The sequence below is a fragment of the Anolis sagrei genome, chromosome 3 (genome assembly GCF_037176765.1).
Source record: "Anolis sagrei isolate rAnoSag1 chromosome 3, rAnoSag1.mat, whole genome shotgun sequence".
In the NCBI taxonomy this organism is placed as follows: Eukaryota; Metazoa; Chordata; class Lepidosauria; order Squamata; family Dactyloidae; genus Anolis; species Anolis sagrei.
Genome location: NC_090023.1, coordinates 30,451,003 through 30,471,411, shown reverse-complemented (window position 1 = coordinate 30,471,411; position 20,409 = coordinate 30,451,003). Strand labels below are relative to the sequence as shown.

General features: G+C 39.1%; 1 protein-coding gene across 4 annotated transcripts in view; it reads left to right on the top strand.

The window, feature by feature from the left end:
• Positions 1 to 20,409, top strand: part of ATP8A2 (ATPase phospholipid transporting 8A2) — a 438,434-nt gene that overhangs the window by 93,680 nt on the left and 324,345 nt on the right. For 3 of the 4 annotated variants that reach the window (XM_067466581.1, XM_067466582.1, XM_060770914.2), the window contains exons 3-6: positions 6,693 to 6,792; positions 9,160 to 9,258; positions 13,388 to 13,433; positions 15,566 to 15,606. In XM_067466581.1, the coding sequence (XP_067322682.1) occupies positions 6,693 to 6,792; positions 9,160 to 9,258; positions 13,388 to 13,433; positions 15,566 to 15,606 (286 nt within the window). Of the gene's footprint in view, positions 1 to 6,692; positions 6,793 to 9,159; positions 9,259 to 13,387; positions 13,434 to 15,565; positions 15,607 to 20,409 lie in introns of those variants that run through there. The other variant, XM_067466583.1, reaches the window with a different exon arrangement.

The following is a 20,409-nucleotide window of genomic DNA, read 5'->3' as shown; positions in this document are numbered from 1 at the left end:
TCAGCTGTTGCAGCATTAGTTGCAAAGGGAGTTACAATATTAGCAGGGACTTAATGCATGGCTCAGGTGTTGCATGAGGTTGTTTTTTGTATTTGTGTGAGTTATTACAGTATTCTTAATGTAACCAGTGAACAAGGGAATTAGAAATCCTACTAGGCAATACTGAAAATTCTATTTATGGATCGTGTGCCCATGGCTGCTCGAAGATATTGACCAAAAACCTCCAGAGTCACCATTTCCCAGGTCAATTTATGAATCAAAAACTGGTGGAGAGTGCTGTTTAAGGCATATTTATGTAGCTACATACCTTGACGTAATCTACCTAAGGCCTAATCAGTACAGCCAATTGATATAAATTTTTTTAATGATCTGTTATTTTATTTATCAATTCCAGAATGAGTGTTTCTCTTGTTTAGAAACTATATGAGCACCAAGAGGTGTGTGTGTCTCATGTCACCGGTTGATTTATGTTGATCCCATGAATTTTACAGGGTTTTTTTAAAAGGCAAGGAATCATTGAAGGTGGTTTTGCCAGTTCCTTTCTCTGAAAAATATCCTACAGTGCCTTAATTCATTGGTGGTCTCTCATCCAAGTACTAATGTGGCTGACCCTGGCTAGCCTCTCCCTGTGGAGACTTCTCCAGCATGTCTGCTTTTAAAAAGCCCCAAACAGCTGATCAGCTGATCGGTCTGTGAAACGGACACACAGCTGATTTAAAGGAAGCACAAATGGAAAGCACATAACTGTAGAAGAGCCAACAAACATTTTTGAAGACAACCAAACTTGCATTTTGATGGCAACACAAGCCAGGGTCAAACAAAGAAGTAAACATATGGACATGAAATCCAACTGTGTCAGGGATGCAGTGAGAGAAGGGAAAATCTCACTGGCATATTGTAATACTTCACAGAATCTAGCTGACATATTAACTAAGCCACTGGGGGCACAGAAAGATAGCCAAGTTCTAAATGATTTGGGGATTTTTGAGTTTGATATATAAGGGCTTTTTTAACACAAGGAGGGGGTGTTACAGTAAGTTGTAACAGGATCAAGTGTGTGTGTGTGTTAAAGAAAACCTAATACTACTGGTCATTGTGTGCAGCTGCTAATGTAGGTCAGCAAGTAAGTTTGGACCACACCTGGTGGAGTATAACTGTATGTGTTTTTGAATACAGTTTAGCTTTTGCTCTGAGGAACCTTTGCTCAGGCATTTTGCTCAGCTATTTGTACTGTTCTCTCATTTGAATGAAGATGAAGAATCCTTATTCTGTATTACTTACAAGGACTATGTAAATGTGTTGCATTGTTTGATTTTGTTTGCAACACTGCAAGTTTATGTTTTAACTCTGCTGATAAGAGTAAAGCTTTTTTGTTCTTTTTCCTCTTGCCTATGTGTAATGGTATTATGTCTTCTGCATTGAGTCGCCTTCGGGCTGAGAACAGCGGTATATAAGTAAGTAAATAAATAAATAAATTGGACCTGACTGAAACCCACTGTTCGCAACAAAACGGACACACAGCTGATTTAAAGGAAGCACAAATGGAGAGCACATAACAAAGTGATTTTTTAAAAATAACTTTTCTGGATGTCCCCCATAAGCCCTCTATCTTGTTCCAAGACAGAGGAGACCTGTGAGGATGGCAGAGGAAGAAATGTTGGGACCCACATGTCTGTATGGAGACCTGCTCTCAGGTCCTGGGTTTTTTTTTTTGTCCTCCCTCTCCAACCCACATTTTTGTGCTGTCTGGAAGTGCCCTAAGGTACACTTACCATGGGATTTTCTTAGAAATATTTGTTCAGAGGGGATTTGCCCTTGCCTTTCTCTGGAGCTGAGAGAGTATGATTTGATCAAGATCTCAGAGTGAGTTTCCATAAATGATTTGTTGTTCAAACCCTAGTCTCTTAGAATTGTCCTCCAACACTCAGACTACTAAATCACTCTGGCTTTCAAAGTTATCTTATGACTTTGCAAGCAAGAGACTCATGGGAGGCAAAACAGCTCATGATTAGTGCTATTTATGGCATTTGATGCTGTTGTAGCTGCCAAGCATGTCTGTGGCATGTTAATGGAGAAAATATGATTTAATGTCTTTAGTTCATTCATGCCTTTAGGAACCTTGTGAAGGGAGATGTTATCATTCACATGTGACAGGAAAAAAATAATGTTAAGCAACTAGGTTTTGAACTTCGGGGCACTGGAAACATTTTTTCACATGTTTATAAATATCAGGTTAATAAACAGAATTATCAGTGTCTTTGTGGCTTCTTTCACATTTTTGATGTTTTTGTCAGCTTATTCAAGTGAAATTAACTGTAGGGTATCTCTCTGGTTGTAGAGATTGGATATGTGAATGCCTTTGGGTTTTTAGGAGGTCATAACTAAGGCATTATTAGAGGAAGATAGGCATGCTGTATAATTACTTCTGATTTATTTCAAGTGAGTTTTGTTTGTTGACATTGGAAGGTTACTTCAGCATCTTTATCAATGACTTGGATTTTTTTAAATGTCAGGAGCAACTTGAGAAACTGCAAGTTGCTTCTGGTGTGAGAGAATTGGCTGTCTGCAAGGACATTGCCCAGAGGACATCCGGATATTTGATGTTTTATCATCCTTGTGGGAGGCTTCTCTCATGTCCCCGCATGGGGAGTGGAGCTGACAGAGGGAGCTCAACCCGCTCTTCCCGGATTCAAACTACTGACCTATTGACAGTCCTGCTGGCACAAAGGATGACAGAAGGCATGCTTATCAAATTTACTAATGACGCCAAACTGAGAGGAATAGCTAATACCCCAGAAGACAGGATCAGAATTCAAAATTACCGTAACAGATTAGAGATTTGGACAAAACAAATTTCAAGAGGGAGATGTTTATGGTACTGTACTTTGCAAAAAAAATAATGCATAGTTATAAGATGGGTGATATCGAGCAATACATTAAAATTGCAGGAAAAAGGTTCCACCTAAACATTAGGAAGAACCTCCTGATAGTAAGAACTGTTCTGCTGTGAAGAATGATGTCTCCTCGGAGTATACTGGAGTCTCCTTCTCTGGAGGTTTTAAGCAGAAACTGGATGACCATCTGCCGGGGGTGCTTTGATTCTGTATTCCTGCATGGCAGGGGTTGGATTGGATAGCCCTTGTGATCTCTTTCATAATTGTATTCTATACTTCATTTCAACAATATACATTCAATCCTCCATATTCATTGGGATTAAGGCCAAGATTGGTGTTATCTGTAGGAATCTATAAGCCCTCCCATGAAACCCTATTAATCAAATCTGCAAATGATCAAGCCTGCAAAAGTTATACCCACCAAAGTAGGGGGCTGACTTTACTCATATTGTCCTCAAGACCAGAACAATATGTTATGCATATGAAGCAGTAATATGTAGAAACAATTCTGTGAACTGCTTTACCATCAGTAGCAGAGACTAATGATACGAGAGGACATAACATAAGAAGGGTCATGAGGAATTAGACCAACCTATAGGTCCCCAGATGTTTTGGCTTTCAACTCCCAGAAATCCTAACAGCTGGTAAACTGGCTGGGATTTCTGGGAGTTGTAGGCCAAAACACCTGGGGGCCCACAGGTTGAGAACCACTGAACTACACTAAGACCTATGTGGTTCAATAGTTTTTTACATGGTGACCAATTCAGAAGGAGGTGAGGAGCACAGTAGCAACCTACTACTCTGAACAATCAGAATTTGTAGGAACACAGCCTCTCATACAGGAGCTAATACATAGCCTTCATTGGTAACACAGCCCAACTACAAGATTTTCTTGCATTTTGGTTTTTAGGTCTGTAAATTGGGTTATTTGAGGTGTGGACTTAGAAAATTATATTGGATAGACCACACCAGCTCTAGTTTCTTACATATGGTTAGTATGTTTTTTTTATGGGCAAAAAAAAAAAAGATGAAGACTATGTTCTGTATCTCATAAACTGGAGCAAATGTCATTTTTGGAATCAGCAGGTTAAATATACCCAGGTACAGATCTAACATTTGAGGCACCAAATGCATGTTGGGCAGTGTAATCCTTTTTTCTGTAAAATTGTCAAATGTGCTTTTAAAAAGAAACATTGCAAAATGATTGTGTTGTATGATGTGATGAGTGTTCCCACTTATCATGGAGGAGAAGGAAGAACTTAACAAGGGGATGATATTTCCATTAGTATACTATGCGAGATACAATATGAAACTAAGGATTTAAAGAGCTACTTTGCAGGAACTGGCCATGGTACTGAAATGTAAATTGTGAACCATTTTAAACCAGTTTTCTGTACCGAGTAGCATATTACTATGTTAAATAAGATACTTTTCAATTCTTAATCTTAAAAACTTTCTTTAGCTTCTTAGTGTTCAGACACAGAAGAATTTATGAAGATATGAGAATGCCCTCACCTTCTCTGGTGAAATCCACAGACAAGGCCTTTTTATTCACAGCACTTTCTTTTTGAATTTGACCTTTTGCTTTTCCAACCTTCTTTTAAGTCACTTGAACCCATAGACCTAGCCACCCTCCTTAACTATGGGCTTGCTTATGGTCATTCTCAGATGAACATATGGGGGTTTCTTGGCAAAATGTGTTCACAGGGTATTTGTCCTTGTTTTCTACTGAAACTGTGAGAGTGTGACTTGTCCAAGGTTAGTTAGTGTTGACAGTAGTGGTCTAGTTGGACTAATGATTCACTATAAAGTGTCTTTCTTGTTTGCTAAGGAATGAGTTTAGATGTGGCTTCTGCACATTAGAAAGGTAGTAGTTATTTATTCCTTTGTATCTCAACTTTTTCCCAAATTGGGACTCAAGAAAGCTTCTGAAATCTAAAACAAATACAAGCAAAAGCACATATAGACACATGTCAAAAGCTTTTTCATAGAATGATAAAACTGGAAGAGACCACAAGGACCATCCAGTTCAACTCTTTATTGTGCAAGAAAGGCAATTGAAAGGCAATCGAAAATATCCATAAAAGTCAGATTATTATAAAGTATCCAATTAAAAGGTAGTAACCATTAGGGGAACAGGACAACCACTTAAAAGTCATTTAGAATAGAAAGGTTTTGATCCTTCAGCAGAGGAATATTGATTTATTTACAACATTTATATTCTGCCCTTCTCACCCCACAGGGGACTCAGGGCGGATTACAGTGTATACATATATGGCAAACATTCAATGCCAATTTTAACACACAACATATACAGACATACACAGAGGCTATTTAACTTTTTCTGGCCACCAGGGGAGCTGTTGCTTTCATCGTCCATCTGCGACACTGATGAAGTACTTCCGCATTCCCTGCATGCTTTTTTGCTGGAGTGCTTTGCTGGAGTCTTTTTTATGGCCTCATAAATTAGTTAATTTAGCCTCCCCACACTTTAAGGTGGTACCTAATTTTCCTACTTGACAGATGCAACTGTCTTTCGGGTTGCAAAGGTTGACAACAGGCTACACAATATTAAGACAGGGCTGTCAAAGCTTCTGTAGGAAGCAGGCCTCAAAGTTTGGGAACAGCCACTGAGAAAACCCTTGAAACAGTGGTTCTCAACCTGCAGGTCCCCAGATGTTTTGGCCTACAACTCCCAGAAATTTCAGCCAGTTTACCGGCTGTTAGGATTTCTGGGAGTTGAAGGCCAAAACATCTGGGGATCCACAGGTTGGGAACCACTGCCTTAAACAACCTCTCATGTGTTCCTGCAATGTGCACCTTTGAAGGTGGGAAGATAAAGAGAAAAGTCTCATGTAGAATAATATGGCTTGAAAGCTAACACATATAGAATTTTTTAGTCATAATCAGTACTGTGTGAATCCTAACAACAGAGTGATGCAGCTGTTGCAACAAAGGAGTTGTGATCCTTGTAACCTATCACAGTCAATAGTCAAATTATTAAATGGATTAAGGAACTAACACTAATTAACCAAAGTACGATATTTCTTAGTAAAAAAGTCCCCTGAATATTTCAGAAAATAAAAATCAGAAAAATCATAAGCATCCAATAATAGGCCATTGAAAACAATTTAAACAGCTACAGTGTAATGGCAGAGTAAATTGAGGGCCCTTCCACACAGCCCTATATCCCAGAATATCAAGGCAGAAAATCCCACAATATCTCCTTTGAACTGTGTTATCTGAGTCCACACTATCATGTATTCCAGTTCAAAGCAGAAAATGTTGGCCTTTATTTAGCTGTGTGGAAGGGGCCCCAGGAGCAGTAGAAAATTTCAAAAGCTTTCACTAAAAATACACCTTAAAAGCTGTAGATTAGAAAGATGAGGAAGATAAAATGTTTTTCTTCTTGTGGCAGTCTTGCTTCCCTCCTCAGTCAAACATGTGCTACGGATGTCCTGCCTTCCCCTGGGCATAGTTCAATATGAGGCTCATAGCAATGTCTTTCTCTAATGTTTCATTGACTGTGATTTCTGGGAGATGACAGTTTTGGAGAGAGTCTGAGATAGGTAGGAATGCAAGAGATATAATAGCCCAAGAGAAGGGGGAAAAAATTGGCAGGAACTGCAGAAGAGTTGAAGACTCAGGTTCGCATTGTATTGATTTTAAATAAATCTTGAGTTCTTTGGCTCCAGCTCCCCTGTTTAATGTAACATTAAGCTTTGTGGGCCAGGGTTGTTTTTTTTACAATTTCATTTTAAACGAAGTTTTTTTTTTTTTGTTTCCAAAAATTCACAGCACAGCCAAGTACAGTGTGGTGACATTTCTACCTCGGTTCTTGTATGAACAGATCAGAAAAGCTGCAAATGCTTTCTTCCTCTTCATTGCCTTACTGCAGGTATGTCTCTGATGGTAAATTATAATGGCCACATACTGTTTAATGTAGTGATGACAAGAGAACGATCTTGCAGTGCATATTGTTATAGCTGTGGTAAAGCTGCAGACGTGTGGGTGTCATTATAGAACCTTATACTAGATGTTCTGAAGAATCCATGGAGGTGATTCATCTGTGCATTTATTTGAAACATAATCAGGGCTCAAACAGGTACTGGCAAGCTGAATGAAATATATAGAATAGACTTTTCCAAGCCAAAGTCTCCCTGATGGGTTTGCTACTATCCCCTAACACAACATATGATCTCAAAAGGACACAAAACATCAATGAAACACAGGGGAATATAGTCAAACCAATGAAGAATTGAATGTAAATACAATGATACCATGAAAGAATTGTGCACAAAATAAGAGACCTCTTAAGCTAAAATAACCAAAACAAAGTAACTAGAGCACAGCAAGCTATTGCACCATCCAACTAAACATAATGTGTCAGCTCTTAAAAAGGCATCATAAAGTTAATTTAAAGTAAATATAAGGATCAAAGTCTAGAATCCAAAAGAAAAATATCAGATCTTCAAACTTTGTATTTTTAAATCAGTGTGCCACGGTGTTAGACAAGTGCTACTAAAACTCTGTGCTTATAATAGTGAGGAGATAAATACACTTTACTAAATGGCTGTAGTGGTATTGAGCTTGTAAAGCTTTCCAGACATGTATCTTTTACTACATGAAATGAGATGTAGAGCAAACTATTATGATGGGCAAGGTGATGGGTGTTGTAGTTCAACAGATTTGGAGACTGTTAGCTAATGAACAACTGACAGAAACAAGATCAATTGTTAAAATTTCCTATATATTGTTATGTGAAATATCATTGGTGCTGGACTAGAAAAGAGTACAACTCCACATTTTTTTATTTATTGATTGGGCTTGGCCCCATGTAATCCACCCTGAGTCCCTTCGGAGAGATGGAGGCAGCATACAAAAATAAAGTTATTATTGTTTTGTTTTTGTAGTAGTAGTAGTTATATTTATTTACTTCATTTTTACCCCATCTTTCTCACCCAAGGGGACTCAAGGCTGCTTATAGCTCTGGCAAGAATTCAGTGCCAGTAAAACCCAACAATAAACAGTAAAAACATATCCCATAGTTAAAATGATAGTTCAATTCATCCAATAACCTTGCTCAAATCCTTAATTCAGACCATGTCAAAACCCATAGTAACTTATTCTTCGAACACTTGTATGCAAAGCCAAGTCTTTAGCTTTTTTTCTGAAAGCCAGAAGTGATGGAGCCTGCCTGATGTCACTGACGAGGGAGTTTCACAGCCGAGGAGCCACCACTGAGAAGGCCCTGTCTCTTGTCCCCACAAATTGCACCTGTAAAGGAGGTGGGACCAAGAGCAGGGCTTCCCCAGATGATCTTAAAGTTCTGGTAGGCTAGTTGGGCCAGAACTGTTTAAGGCTTTATAGGCCAAGACCAGCACTTTCAATTGGGCTTGGTAGCATATTGACAGCCAGTGAGCTGACGCAACAGAGGAGTTCTTTGTGCTCCCTGTATGCCACTCCAGTTAGAAGTCTGGAGTAGTTGAAGCTTCCAGGCTGTCTTCAAAGGCAACCCCACATAGAGTGCAGATGTAACAAGAGCATGGGCTACCATAGGCAGGTCTGAGTTCCCAAGGTACGGGTGCAATTAGCACACAAGGCAAAAATTATATCTAGACCCAAATGTAGTGTGACCTTTATTCAAAACTGAAGAAGGGCTCCTGTGTTGGTCAGGAAAAGCCTAGTTGTTCAAAAGATGCACTAGTGCTTGCCAACCGCAGGGACCAACATTGCAGTCTCCTCTTCCTTTCTGTGCCAAACAGCCTTTTCTAACTGTGAGTCCCATATTATTTCCCATCATCTCCAGCCATTAGCAGGGCTGATTGGGTTTGATAGGAAAGTCGGAAACTGTCTGGTTCAAAAAGATTCTTGTAGAAAGAGGTCTGAAGCCTGAGCACACATAATCCTAGCCAACACTGGAGAAGCATGGGAAAGGATAGTTTGTTTAAGCCTTGTATCACTCTGTAATTCTCTCCACCATATCATCCTTCTGTGTCCTATTCTTTTTGGTTTTGGAACCAGAACAGGGAAAAGTTACAGAAAGGAACAAAATTTGGGTTGAAGAAATATCAAGGAGAAAAATATCAAGCACACACACTGTGTCATATTTCACTCTTAATTCTCACTTCCCAAAACTGTTCTTTCTTCAACACATGGTTTAGGGCATTTGTGTACATCTATAATTCCCAATATGTTCAAGAACCACATTGACCATAATTATGTTTGGTAACATGTTAGAAAACGCTTTCCCTTCTTTTTTCAGCAAATTCCAGATGTCTCTCCAACTGGAAGATATACCACCTTGGTGCCATTGATATTCATTCTCACAGTTGCTGGCATTAAGGAAATTATAGAAGACTATGTAAGTACTGTATATCTTTGATATGTTCAGGAAACCGGCCAACAATCTGTTTCTGACCCTCCAGCTTTGCTAACCTTAATGCCAAACCATATGCTATATACAAACTGTAAGCTAGAATCTTGCTGGTACACTGCTACCTGCTGTTACAGTGACAACAGGAGGGAGATTGTTAGTGCCATGTAAACAACAATGAATACAGTTCAGTCTTAGAACTTGTCCAACTATTTGCACAGGCCCAAAGTTGTGGTTTGCTCTGGATACTGGGGGAGAATTCAGAGCAACCTGGGATTTTGCTTGATGTGGTTCAAAGCCACATTAACAAACTTTTGCTTGAATTGACCAAGCCAAAGTTTAGTGTGTCATTTAGCTGCCATGGAGATTATTTGCCCCAATTTCGGGATAATGAACCAGTGTAGATATGCCACAAGTATTTGATGGTGCTTCACTGCTCAGTATATCTTCTCAGGGGTTAAGGGCTTGATAACGTCTCCCCTGATGTAATGAACTCTGGAGATTGTGATCTGAAATAGTAACTTTACTATTACTATATTTTTTCCCAAATGTATATCCTACTTTTCTCTCATATGGAACCTAACATGGCTTATACCAGGAGTCCTCAAACTAAGGCCCGGGGGCTGGATACAAAGTCATTTATCTTACCCTCACTCATGGTCAACCTAAGTCTGAAACGACTTGAAAGCACACAACAACAACAACAATCCGATCTCATCAGCCAAAAGCAGGCCCACACTTCCCATTGAAATACTAATAAGTTTATATTTGTTAAAATTGTTCTTCATATTAATTACTGTATTGTTTTAAAGTGGGTTTTTTGCACTACAAATAAGATATGTGCAGTGTGCATAGGAATTCATTCATTTTTTTTTCAAATTATAATCCGGCCCTCCAACAGTTTGAGGGACTGTGACCTGACCCTCTGTTTAAAAAGTTTGAGGACCCCTGGCTTATACCATACTTTGCTTTATTTGAGCTGCTTATACTGTATCATAGCCTCCTTTTAGAGATCCCCTGAGTTTAGGGAAAGAGTTTGTGAGTGGCTGTTGTTTTTGAAAGAAGGGCTTTTAAAGTTCTGCTGTATGTGGAAAAGCTCCCCTGTACCCTGTACAAAGCATTTTTCTTTATCTTTAGACAGACCCTAAATTCTCTCCTTTTAAAAAAAATGAACGCTAATGAATTTGTGCCACTAAAATAAAACAACCTTTCAGAAGCTTGCAGGAAGGGCTCCATTCTGTCTGTGCATATTTGGAGTTACTGGCACATCAGTTTCTGTTTTTGTTTTGTACCTGCAGTGCCTGGCCAAAGAAATGAAGAGTGCATTAAATGTCACCCCAAGCCATTCCCTCAATTAAAGATATTGTAGATTGAAGAGTTAAACTGGGAAATGTTTGCATGCTATAGATTTTGACCAGAAATGGCCCACAACGTCTCAGTAGATATGAGAAATGGACTTCAAAATGTTACCCATTGAAGCACTGCCTCTTAGCCTCAGCTCCAATCTGTAAAATAGAAATATTATTCACTTGTCATAGATAAATTAAAATAAGTACATATAAATGGAGTGAGGACTTTAAATCACTGTGCAATAGGCTCAGATTCTGTTAAGTAGCGTAAGCCTGCAGATTGCAATGGTTTCGGCATGGAGAAAAGCAAAGGTGTACCTGGTTTGAACAAATCTTGCCAAGAAAACCCCATGATAGATTCACCTTACGGTTGCTAGAAATTGGAAATGAAGGCACATCACCAATACAAAAACATAACTAAGCAGGATTTTGAGCAAACTAAGATGATCAGACTGGTTGGAGGACAACCCAATTGCAACTTTATATACTTTCAGGGGTGTCACAGACTGTTGACCAACTTGGGAGAACGTGTAGTTGAGACCCCACGCAAGCCATTAAAAACTCTGATTTTGTTGTGGCTGATAGGAGAGACAATACCAAGAGCGATCCTTTTTGGGAGGCAGAAAAATACGCTTTATTTTCAGCTGAGACCCTTGCATGGAATCTCCTCCAAAAGCAAACCAGAGTGAGGATAAAGGCATTGACTTTCCCTTTTATACATTTTCAAATGCAAGCAAATAAAGAATCACACTTCTACATATGTAACGTAATCACTATGTCACCTTAAGCATCATAGAAATATCAAATTCTATCTTTCTACACGCAAGAGAAATGTCTCCATATTTTTCTAAAGAGTATCTTACATCAAGATACTAGGATTCAGCTTACACAAATCCATCACGGGGCCTACTTTTGACCTATCAGGAGGGAGGGGGAGAGACTCCTTACTTTTTACTTCTGTCTGTTGGTGCTAGGCCATTCTTATCTCCCCCTCCTGGAATGTTCACCTCCCTCTTGCCTGTGCCTTGAACACAGATCCTTCAGCATCCCTTTGTCCTGTCAGCTTGGCTTCTAATACAGAGAAAACCTGATTTTTCTACATTTCAGTGCTTCTAATGTACAAATAATATATGTATATTTATATTTCCAGTATCTCCACATCAATTTCATATGTAACCTGTTGGAAAGTATATGCCAGCAACAGAATTCTGGCTTAAAATGAGCAGAACATATTCATCATCATCATCACTCTCACTATCATCATAATCACCGCCACCCTTATTAATATTCTGCCTTTTCCCCAATATAGCATCTTAACGCAGCTTACAAATGAAAGTGATTATAGTATAGTTAACAACATACAAAAAGTCAATATTAGAACAGCATTAAACTTGGTTGTGTTTTAGTACTTAATTGTCAATATTTTAATGTATTGTATAATCTTTTTGGTTCACTTAATGTTAATTGTACTGCGATTCTTTGTTTGTTGGCATCTAATGATTGCCAGTTGTAAGCTGCTCTGAATCCCCCTTCGGGGGTTGAGAAGGACGGGATATAAATGGTCGAAATAAATAAATAAACAAATAAATAAACTGTTAATCATATTCAGCAATTGAAAATACTGGGTTGTTGTAGGTTTTTATGGGCTGTATGGCCATGGTCTAGAGGCATGGCCATACAGCCCGAAAAAACCTACAACAACCCAGTGATTCCGGCCATGAAAGCCTTTGACAATAAATTGAAAATACATTTAGGAAGGCTATACAAAGTTGTTGAAATAATACATATTAAAACAGTACACGAGCCTTTTATGAGCCCTTTTTTCAAAAGCTTTCATTTCTAAAAGCTTATCAGAATTAAAAAAAATCTTGCTGTTGGAAGGACAATAAGGAGAGGACTATTCAAGCCTCTCTATAATGTTACTATATTCTGCATAGTGCTGTTAACATGGTGGCTTGTGTTTGAAGCGGAGGGGTGTGTGTGAGAGGTGGGGTGGGATATATACAGTGAGTTCCTTTCTACAACTTCTGCCAGGATAATTTTGTAGCTCAGTGGGTATTAAACCTGCATGTTAATAATCTATAATGAAGGAATAAAAATAGTGACTTACCGTAGTGCTTTAAGATTGACTAAGGACGCATCTATACCAGTGGTTCCCAACTTGTAGTCCATGGACCACCAGTGGTCCGCAAAAATGAAAATATGGTCCGTGGCCTCACCATTGCTACACCGTTGCCTAGAAACCATGTGGCAATGAGAGCGACTGGTCTCGCAAAACCCCCTTATAGTGCTGAGGCAACAGGGAAGTCGGGAGGGGAGAGGCTGACTACCCATTAAAGATTACAACTACCATATCAGTTCTAGATTATTAAATATGGTTTTCTGTGGGCAAGCAGATTGTGACTATTGGATGGCATATGTTCTGTATCAGAAACTACAGCTGATGCGGCCGATCCAATGCAATTTTCTGAATCATCACCCCAAATCTAAAGTTGACCCAAAATTCGTAACCCTTTTGGTACTAATGTTGGAGAGTGGTCCCTGGTCAAAGTGTTTCCTGTTCAAGTGGCCCCTGGTCAAAAAAAAGTTGGGAACCACTGATATATATTGTAGAATTATTGTTATTTGACCCTTAAAACACCATAGAAATGCATTCCAGGCTTTCTTCTTTTGCTGTAGTGTTTCAACAGGCACGATCATTTTTCACAATGCTTTTCCCTTCCCAACTCAAGTCAAAATAAATGTTTCTACTGTGATTTCTCAAACAGAAAAGACACAAGGCTGACAGCACAGTGAACAAAAAGAAAACAATAGGTAAGATTTTCTTTTAACTTCTTTGAAACCAAATGAGGAATTGGAAAAATACCAGCTTGCCTCAAAAATGAATGCTTTCAGTTTTAGTAGTTTGTGATTGATCAATAATACATTCCACTAATTTGGTTCCCAAAAGATAATTTGAAGTGTGCATGGTTTTTAAAAATGCCACTTGATGGTATTTATCAATCATTGGAGATTTTACCTTTTACCTAATAATTATAAACTTTGCTGATATAAAGTATATAAAGTCCTCTTGGTCAGTTGCGAGGCCAGGTGGGGTACAGGGCGGCAACCTGTGCTTAACACAGGTCATCAGTCTGAGGGACTCGTTGTTGATGCTTTGAAGATCAGGTGTTAGTGGTGGCTGGGAGGTCCTTTGCACAGTTAAAATTTGTGCACCAGCTGCGTCTGTACCTCAAAAAGCCTGATTTGGCCACAGTAGTCCATGCCTTAGTTACATCCAGAATGGATGGACTACTGTACTCTATGCACTCTTTGTGGAACTGCCTTTGAAGACAGATTGGAAGCTGCAGTTAGTACAAAGGTCGGCTGCAGCTTCCAAACTGTCTTCAAAGGCAGTTCCACAAAGAGTGCATAGAGTACAGTAGTCCATCTATTCTGGATGTAACTAAGGCATGGACCACTATCATGTCTATGTGATATTGTTTTATATATAATCTAACTGGGGCTAGCCATAGGGAGCATACCATGCCCCTACTAAATCGGCTCCACTGGCTTCTGAAAAGTTTCTGGGCTCAATTCAAGGTGCAAGTTATCACCAATAAAACCCTATATGCTTCAGGTCCTACCTATCTTCAAGATTGCATCTCAAAGCCTTGTGCAGGCTTTGAGACAATCCCACCATTGTCTCAAGTGTGGTTGGTGGGAATGAGAGAGAGGGCTTTTTCTGTAATGGCTTCCCAGCTGTGGAATATCCTCCCAAAAGAGATTAGGTTAGCTCCCACCCTTGAATCTTTCTGATCCAGCCTAAAAACATAGATTTTGAAGCAGGCTTTTGGCCTCAAGTAGGATGAAATGGTCCCATAAGGGACTGACACTATACTATTTTAGTTGTGAATTGATGGCAGCTAGTTTTATTTACAGATGGTTTCCATTTTAAAATTGTGCTATTTTATATTATATGTGTTGATAGTGATTATTTGATCATGTCTATGTGATATTGTTTTATATTCATGTACTGTTTATGTTATATGCTACACCTTAGAGTGCCTTTGTAAGCTGCCCGAGTCCCCTTGGGGAGATGGTGGCAGGATATAAATAGAGTGTTTTGTGATTATTATTTTATTTATTTACCGCATTTGTATACCGCCTTTCTCAGCCAGAGGCAACTCACAGTCAGTTCACAGTTGGCAGCGATTCGATGCCATAACAATTAGAAAAATACAGTTAAAACAATTAGAAAAACAATTAAAACATTTAAAATGTGATATAAAAACAATACAGCCTGTAAAAACAAATTATTATTAAGAGGATTTATTTATTTATTTACTTCACTTATATACCGCTTTCTGAGCCCTTAGGCGACTCAAAGCGGTTAACAACAGCAAAAATTCAATGCTAAACATCATAAAAACAATTAAAGGATAGTTAAAACAGTAGCATAATAAACAGTTAAGCATGAATATAACAAATCATTAGCGTCATTAATCTACATCACACACACTTCCAGATGACCTTTGTGAGTACTTGGCACCTCTCCTTTCACTCTATTATATTTAGGGTTTGCTTTTGAATTCAGGTTCTTTTGTTTTAGTTGTTGTATTGTCATGGGCAATGGCTGATTCTGTTGTAAAGAAATGAAAATGAAAAATGGTTTCCTGCAGTGGAACGATTAAAGCTCTTTGCTTGACACAGTGCTATTGCCTCTATTCAAGCAGGTTCAAGGAGGCATCAGCTAGGTTGGCGCTATCAAAGGCAAGGAGGTCACATTGCTTGCCTGGATTATAATCACCATGTTTAATTACATGGAATCACACATACTTACTTTGGCTTCTTTGGTTTGTTTGGATCATTTTATCCAAATGATTTTTTTCATAGGCATTCAGTAAAACTGTTCACTTTGAAGAAAGCATTTAAAAAGTGCTTCTCTTTATTTACTCCTCCCACAGTGTTAAGAAATGGCATGTGGCAGAATATTATGTGGAAAGAGGTAAGAAGCATTTTTAGTTGTTTTTGAAAGTAGTTACTATTTTTGAGTGTCATCAAGAATGGGAACTGCATTTAAATGTGTTTATTTGAAAAAACTTTAGTGTGTCCCTGGGGTGTATATGGTTTCTCACAATCTTCTGTCTTGACAATAAATGGGTAATACTGAAAATGTGCATTAATGTGGTTAATTCCTTTTTTGAGACCACTTTAATAGCTATGTCTCCATTCTGTGGGATTCTGTGATATGTAGTTTGTGGAGGTTATTAGAAATCTAAGCTAGAGAGCTGGAGTGTGCAATTTGGAGTGTGGAGTATTTCTGTCTAGCAGAGGAATACCAGTATGTCAGAAAAGTACACATCACAGGATTTTGTAAGATTGAACTATGACTATTAATGGGCTGTCAATGCACTGTACATGACATCCTCCACTTTTGCAAGCGTTAGGGGCACAGGACTCGCATAAAAGTGGAAAACTGCTAATAAAAACACTATTTTTTAGCCAAGGGAACACCTCCCTAGGTCCTCCAGTCTGATCCTATGGCCATTTTTACCAATGCAATTGGCTAGCCAACTTGCTTCTTATTACCCAATTAATTGACTTCAGACAGTTGTTTCTGCTTCAGTAGCAGCTCTTATCTTTATTTACATTTCATTCATTGCAATAACACTTACTCCTTAGCAAGGGAGAAGAGCAAAGAGAAAGAACAAATGGTTTCTGCTATATTTATATCCCACTGTTATCTTTATTCATATCATGATCTGATCACCATGCAAAATATATTCCATATGCATGGGGGTATTGGGATAACGATACAAAAGGTTTGCTAGGGTAGGTCCTCTTTCACTCAGACTCAGACTCAGCCTCCCCCCCCCCAATCAAACTCAGCCCCCACCCCCCGAATCAAAATCTTGGTTACGGTACTGGTTATCAGCCCATTGAGTCAGTGTCCAGCCTCCTAAACTATTGCAACATCTTCCTTGTCTGTTCCATGCATGCTTCATAATGCTCCACAACTTAACTCTTTCACAGCCAGCAGCATGGAGATTTTAAACTTGTACAATATACATTGACAGTACACTGAATTTTTTTTGTCAGAAGTGACCATAGAATTACAATAGAGCACCTCTTCTTAAACTGTTCTGACCCCAAATGACCACCCCATCTCAATATTGGGGTGTCAAAATTTTGCAAAAGTAAACATTTTCTGAATGCCACCCAGTGACATTTAGACATTTGCACAAATCCGTTGTGCAGTGTTTGTAATGAACTTTGCAGAAGATGGTTTTGCTGTACTTTATAAAAAGGAAAATCAGCCTGTTTAGCAAGCCTTGCAAATATGGATTTGTTATCAGTACATGTTTGATTTTATACCTATTTTATGTAGCTGTATACTTGGGGTCCCAAAAACATTTCTTGGGCCAAAAGAGGTTGCAATTGGAAAATTTTTTAAGAAGTCCTGCACCTAGAGGTTCCTAAAAAGACTATATTAATCAAATCCACAAACAATCAATCTTCCAAAGTTAAATCCATAATTGTGGAAAGCCAACTGTAATTGTGTAGTGTGGATACACCCCTTGTCCATGGAAGTGACAAAGGCCCCTTCCACACAGCTGAATAAAATTCCGTATTATCTGCTTTAAAATGGAATATATGGCAGTGTGGACTCAGATAATCCAATTGAAAGCAGATATTGTGGGATTTTCTGCCTCGATATTCTAGGTTATAGAGCTATGTAGGTAAGGTAAAGGTAGTCCTCTGACATTAAGTCCAGTCATGTCTGACTCTGGGGTGTGGTGCTCATCTCCATTTCTAAGCCGAAGAGCCAGCGTTGTCCATAGACACCTCCAAGGTCATGTGGCCGGCATGACTGCATGGAGCGCCGTTAGAGCTATGTAGAAGGGCCCAAAAAGGTTCAAAAAAGCTCTGGTATATTCTCAAGCAGAAATTAGAAATACTACATTTTTTGAACAATAACCCATATAACATTTCTAAACTATGTTCTCAAGCACATTCAGAGTCCTGTATGGCAAAGGTGGAGAGCTTGTGTACCTTTAAATGTGGTTGGACTTCAATTTCCATCAGTCTTAGCCTATTATAAAAGGTGCTGAGAGATGTCATGAAGGAACATAGGAGGAACACTACTTGTCCACCTCTGTGGTATATCAGTAGTGAAGTTAATATCTGAGAGCTGGTTATACAGACACAACATCATGTTTAGCACACAACCAGGAAAGTATTTTCCGGCTTGACACGGTAAACAAATACATGGCAACTGGAGAAGAGGAAAGGCATTCTGCACACAAATACACACATGCATGTACATGAGCATCCCCATATACAAAGTTGCAGCCTCCTCCCATTTCAGCAGTATCATTTAGAGGAGGTGTGGGGGAGTCCTCTTTTTCTGTTGTGACTGAACAGTTGTTTGTCAGAAATCCTTGTGATTTAACTACTGCAAATCATCCAAAGATCTCCCACTAGAACTGAGAGTATTTTTAACCTCGTGTTAATTGGCTCATAATGCATTTCTTCTGTCTTTGGAGGACTGCAGGTAGTACACCAATTCATGCAATCAAAGATACATAGAGTAACATTTGTGCAGCATATGCTGTTCAAATACGTAGTATAGGCATAGTACAAATAGTGTAAGTCAGTTGGAGGATGGATAAAACGATGCAGTGCTTTCATTCTGCTCTTGGCTTGCAGTAATAGATTGTTATTCTGTTCTGAAGTGCAGACTATATAAAATGGGAGATTATAGGGAACACATTTTGTTTGTGGCCTGGACAATTTGTAATCTCTTGTAAATATATTAGAAGGGGTTTGTCAAATCAAATAGTAAATGAAGGTGAATAAAAAGTCACCATGCTTCAGAGAGCTTCCAAAGGAAATGGAATTTGCAAGTGTAAAGACCTCCTGATGCATCTTTATCAGATAAGGTTGTTTGACAACCAAGTCTGATTCAATAGTGTGATATGACCATTCAAGTTGCAATTCAGGATGCAATTGTCTGTCCAGTTAGACTTCTTAAATGCCATTGAGGCCCATTGGGTCCAGTGTGCTGTAGTCATCTGAGTATTGGGTTATGACTGGAGACTAGGATGTGATTTCCTGCTCAGCAATGACTTTGGGTGACTTTGGGTGAGTTGCATACTTTCAGCCCCAGAATACCTTCCTTAGGATAGCCATAAGTTGGACAAAACTTGAAGACACACAACTACATCAACACAGGATTGTAGCAGTGGTGGCTTGTGGGTTAAGCAGAAAGTGGCTACCTCACTCCAGTCTACTAGGGGCACCCCTGGTGAATCCACAAACTGCCTGTGGACTGCATCTTGGTTTTTGGACTGGTATAAGCATTCCCTGCAAATTACACAGTGAGGATAAATGTTTATAAACTTGCAGGGATGGTGTTGCATGTTATGTGAGCTGCTCCTAAATGTTGTGCCCTCCCAACTCCCAACATATATCAATTATTTGTTTATTCTTGTAGGAAAGTATAGTTTTTACTGTATATTACAGATGCAAACTTATATCTTTTTATGTTTGATTATTATTGAAATGTGGTAAGATTTTTTTTAAAAAAGGATATCTAAAGTGTGTTAAAGTTAGTGTTTTCTTTAAAAAAGAAAATGGTATTTAAGTAGTGCCTAACAATTTTAACAACAACAACAGCAACAACAATAATAGGGTTGTTGTGAGTTTTCCAGGCTGTATTTTCTACCTGATCCAGAAGCATTCTCTCCTAACCAGGCCCATAGCCAGTATTTTGATTCGGGGGGGGGGGGGATGTGAATTTGATTCGGGGGGGAGGGGCACTGAGTTTGATTCGGGGTGGGGAGGCTGAGGATCTACCCTAGTAAACCTTTTGTATCATTATCCCAATACCCCCATGCATATGGGATATATTGAGCATGGTGATCAGATCATTATATGAATAAACATAACAGTTTAAATAATGTACCAGTAAGGCCTTCTCACAGACCACCCTGAGAATTTGGGGGGGGGGGGGTGAAGCCCCTCAAGCCCCTCCCCCCCAGCTACATGCCTGCTCCTGACATTTCGCCTACATCTATGACAGGCATCCTCAGAGGATGTGAGGTTTGCTGGAAACTAGGAAAATGGAGTTTATATATCTGTGGAATGTCTAGGGTGGGAGAAAAAACTCTTGTCTGCTTGAGACACATGCAGAGGCGGCCCTAGATAATTTTCAATGGTAAGCAAACAGTATTTTGGCACGCCCCCCCCCCCCCCCCAACCAATCACTGATATATATTTTCTGTTCGTCGTGGGAGTTCTGTGTGCCATATTTGGTTCAATTCCATCATTGGTGGAGTTCAGAATGCTCTTTGATTGTAGGTGAACTATACATCCCAGTAACTACATATGTCAAGGTCTATTTTCCCCCAAGAGCGCCTCAAGAGCTCCCCTGGGCAAAATCAACTATACTGCAAATGCTTACTTTGCGTAATGGGTTGAGCTGCCCCTTGGCACATGTGAATGTTTCAGTTGGCCACCTTTATTAGCATTTAATGGCCTAGCAGTTTCTAGGTCTGGCTTCTTACTCCTAGGGGGAATCTTTTGTTGGGAGGTGATTAGCTGGCCCTGATTGTTTATTGTCTGGAATTCCTCTGTTTTTGAGTGTTGTTCTTTATTTATTGTTATGATTTTAGAATTTTTTAAAATACTGGTTTTGTTCATTTTCATTGCTTTCCCCCCCCTTTCTGTTGAAATTGTCCGCATGCTTGTGGATTTCAATGGCTTTACGAATCAAGGAACATGAAAGGCACTGCAGACTACTTCA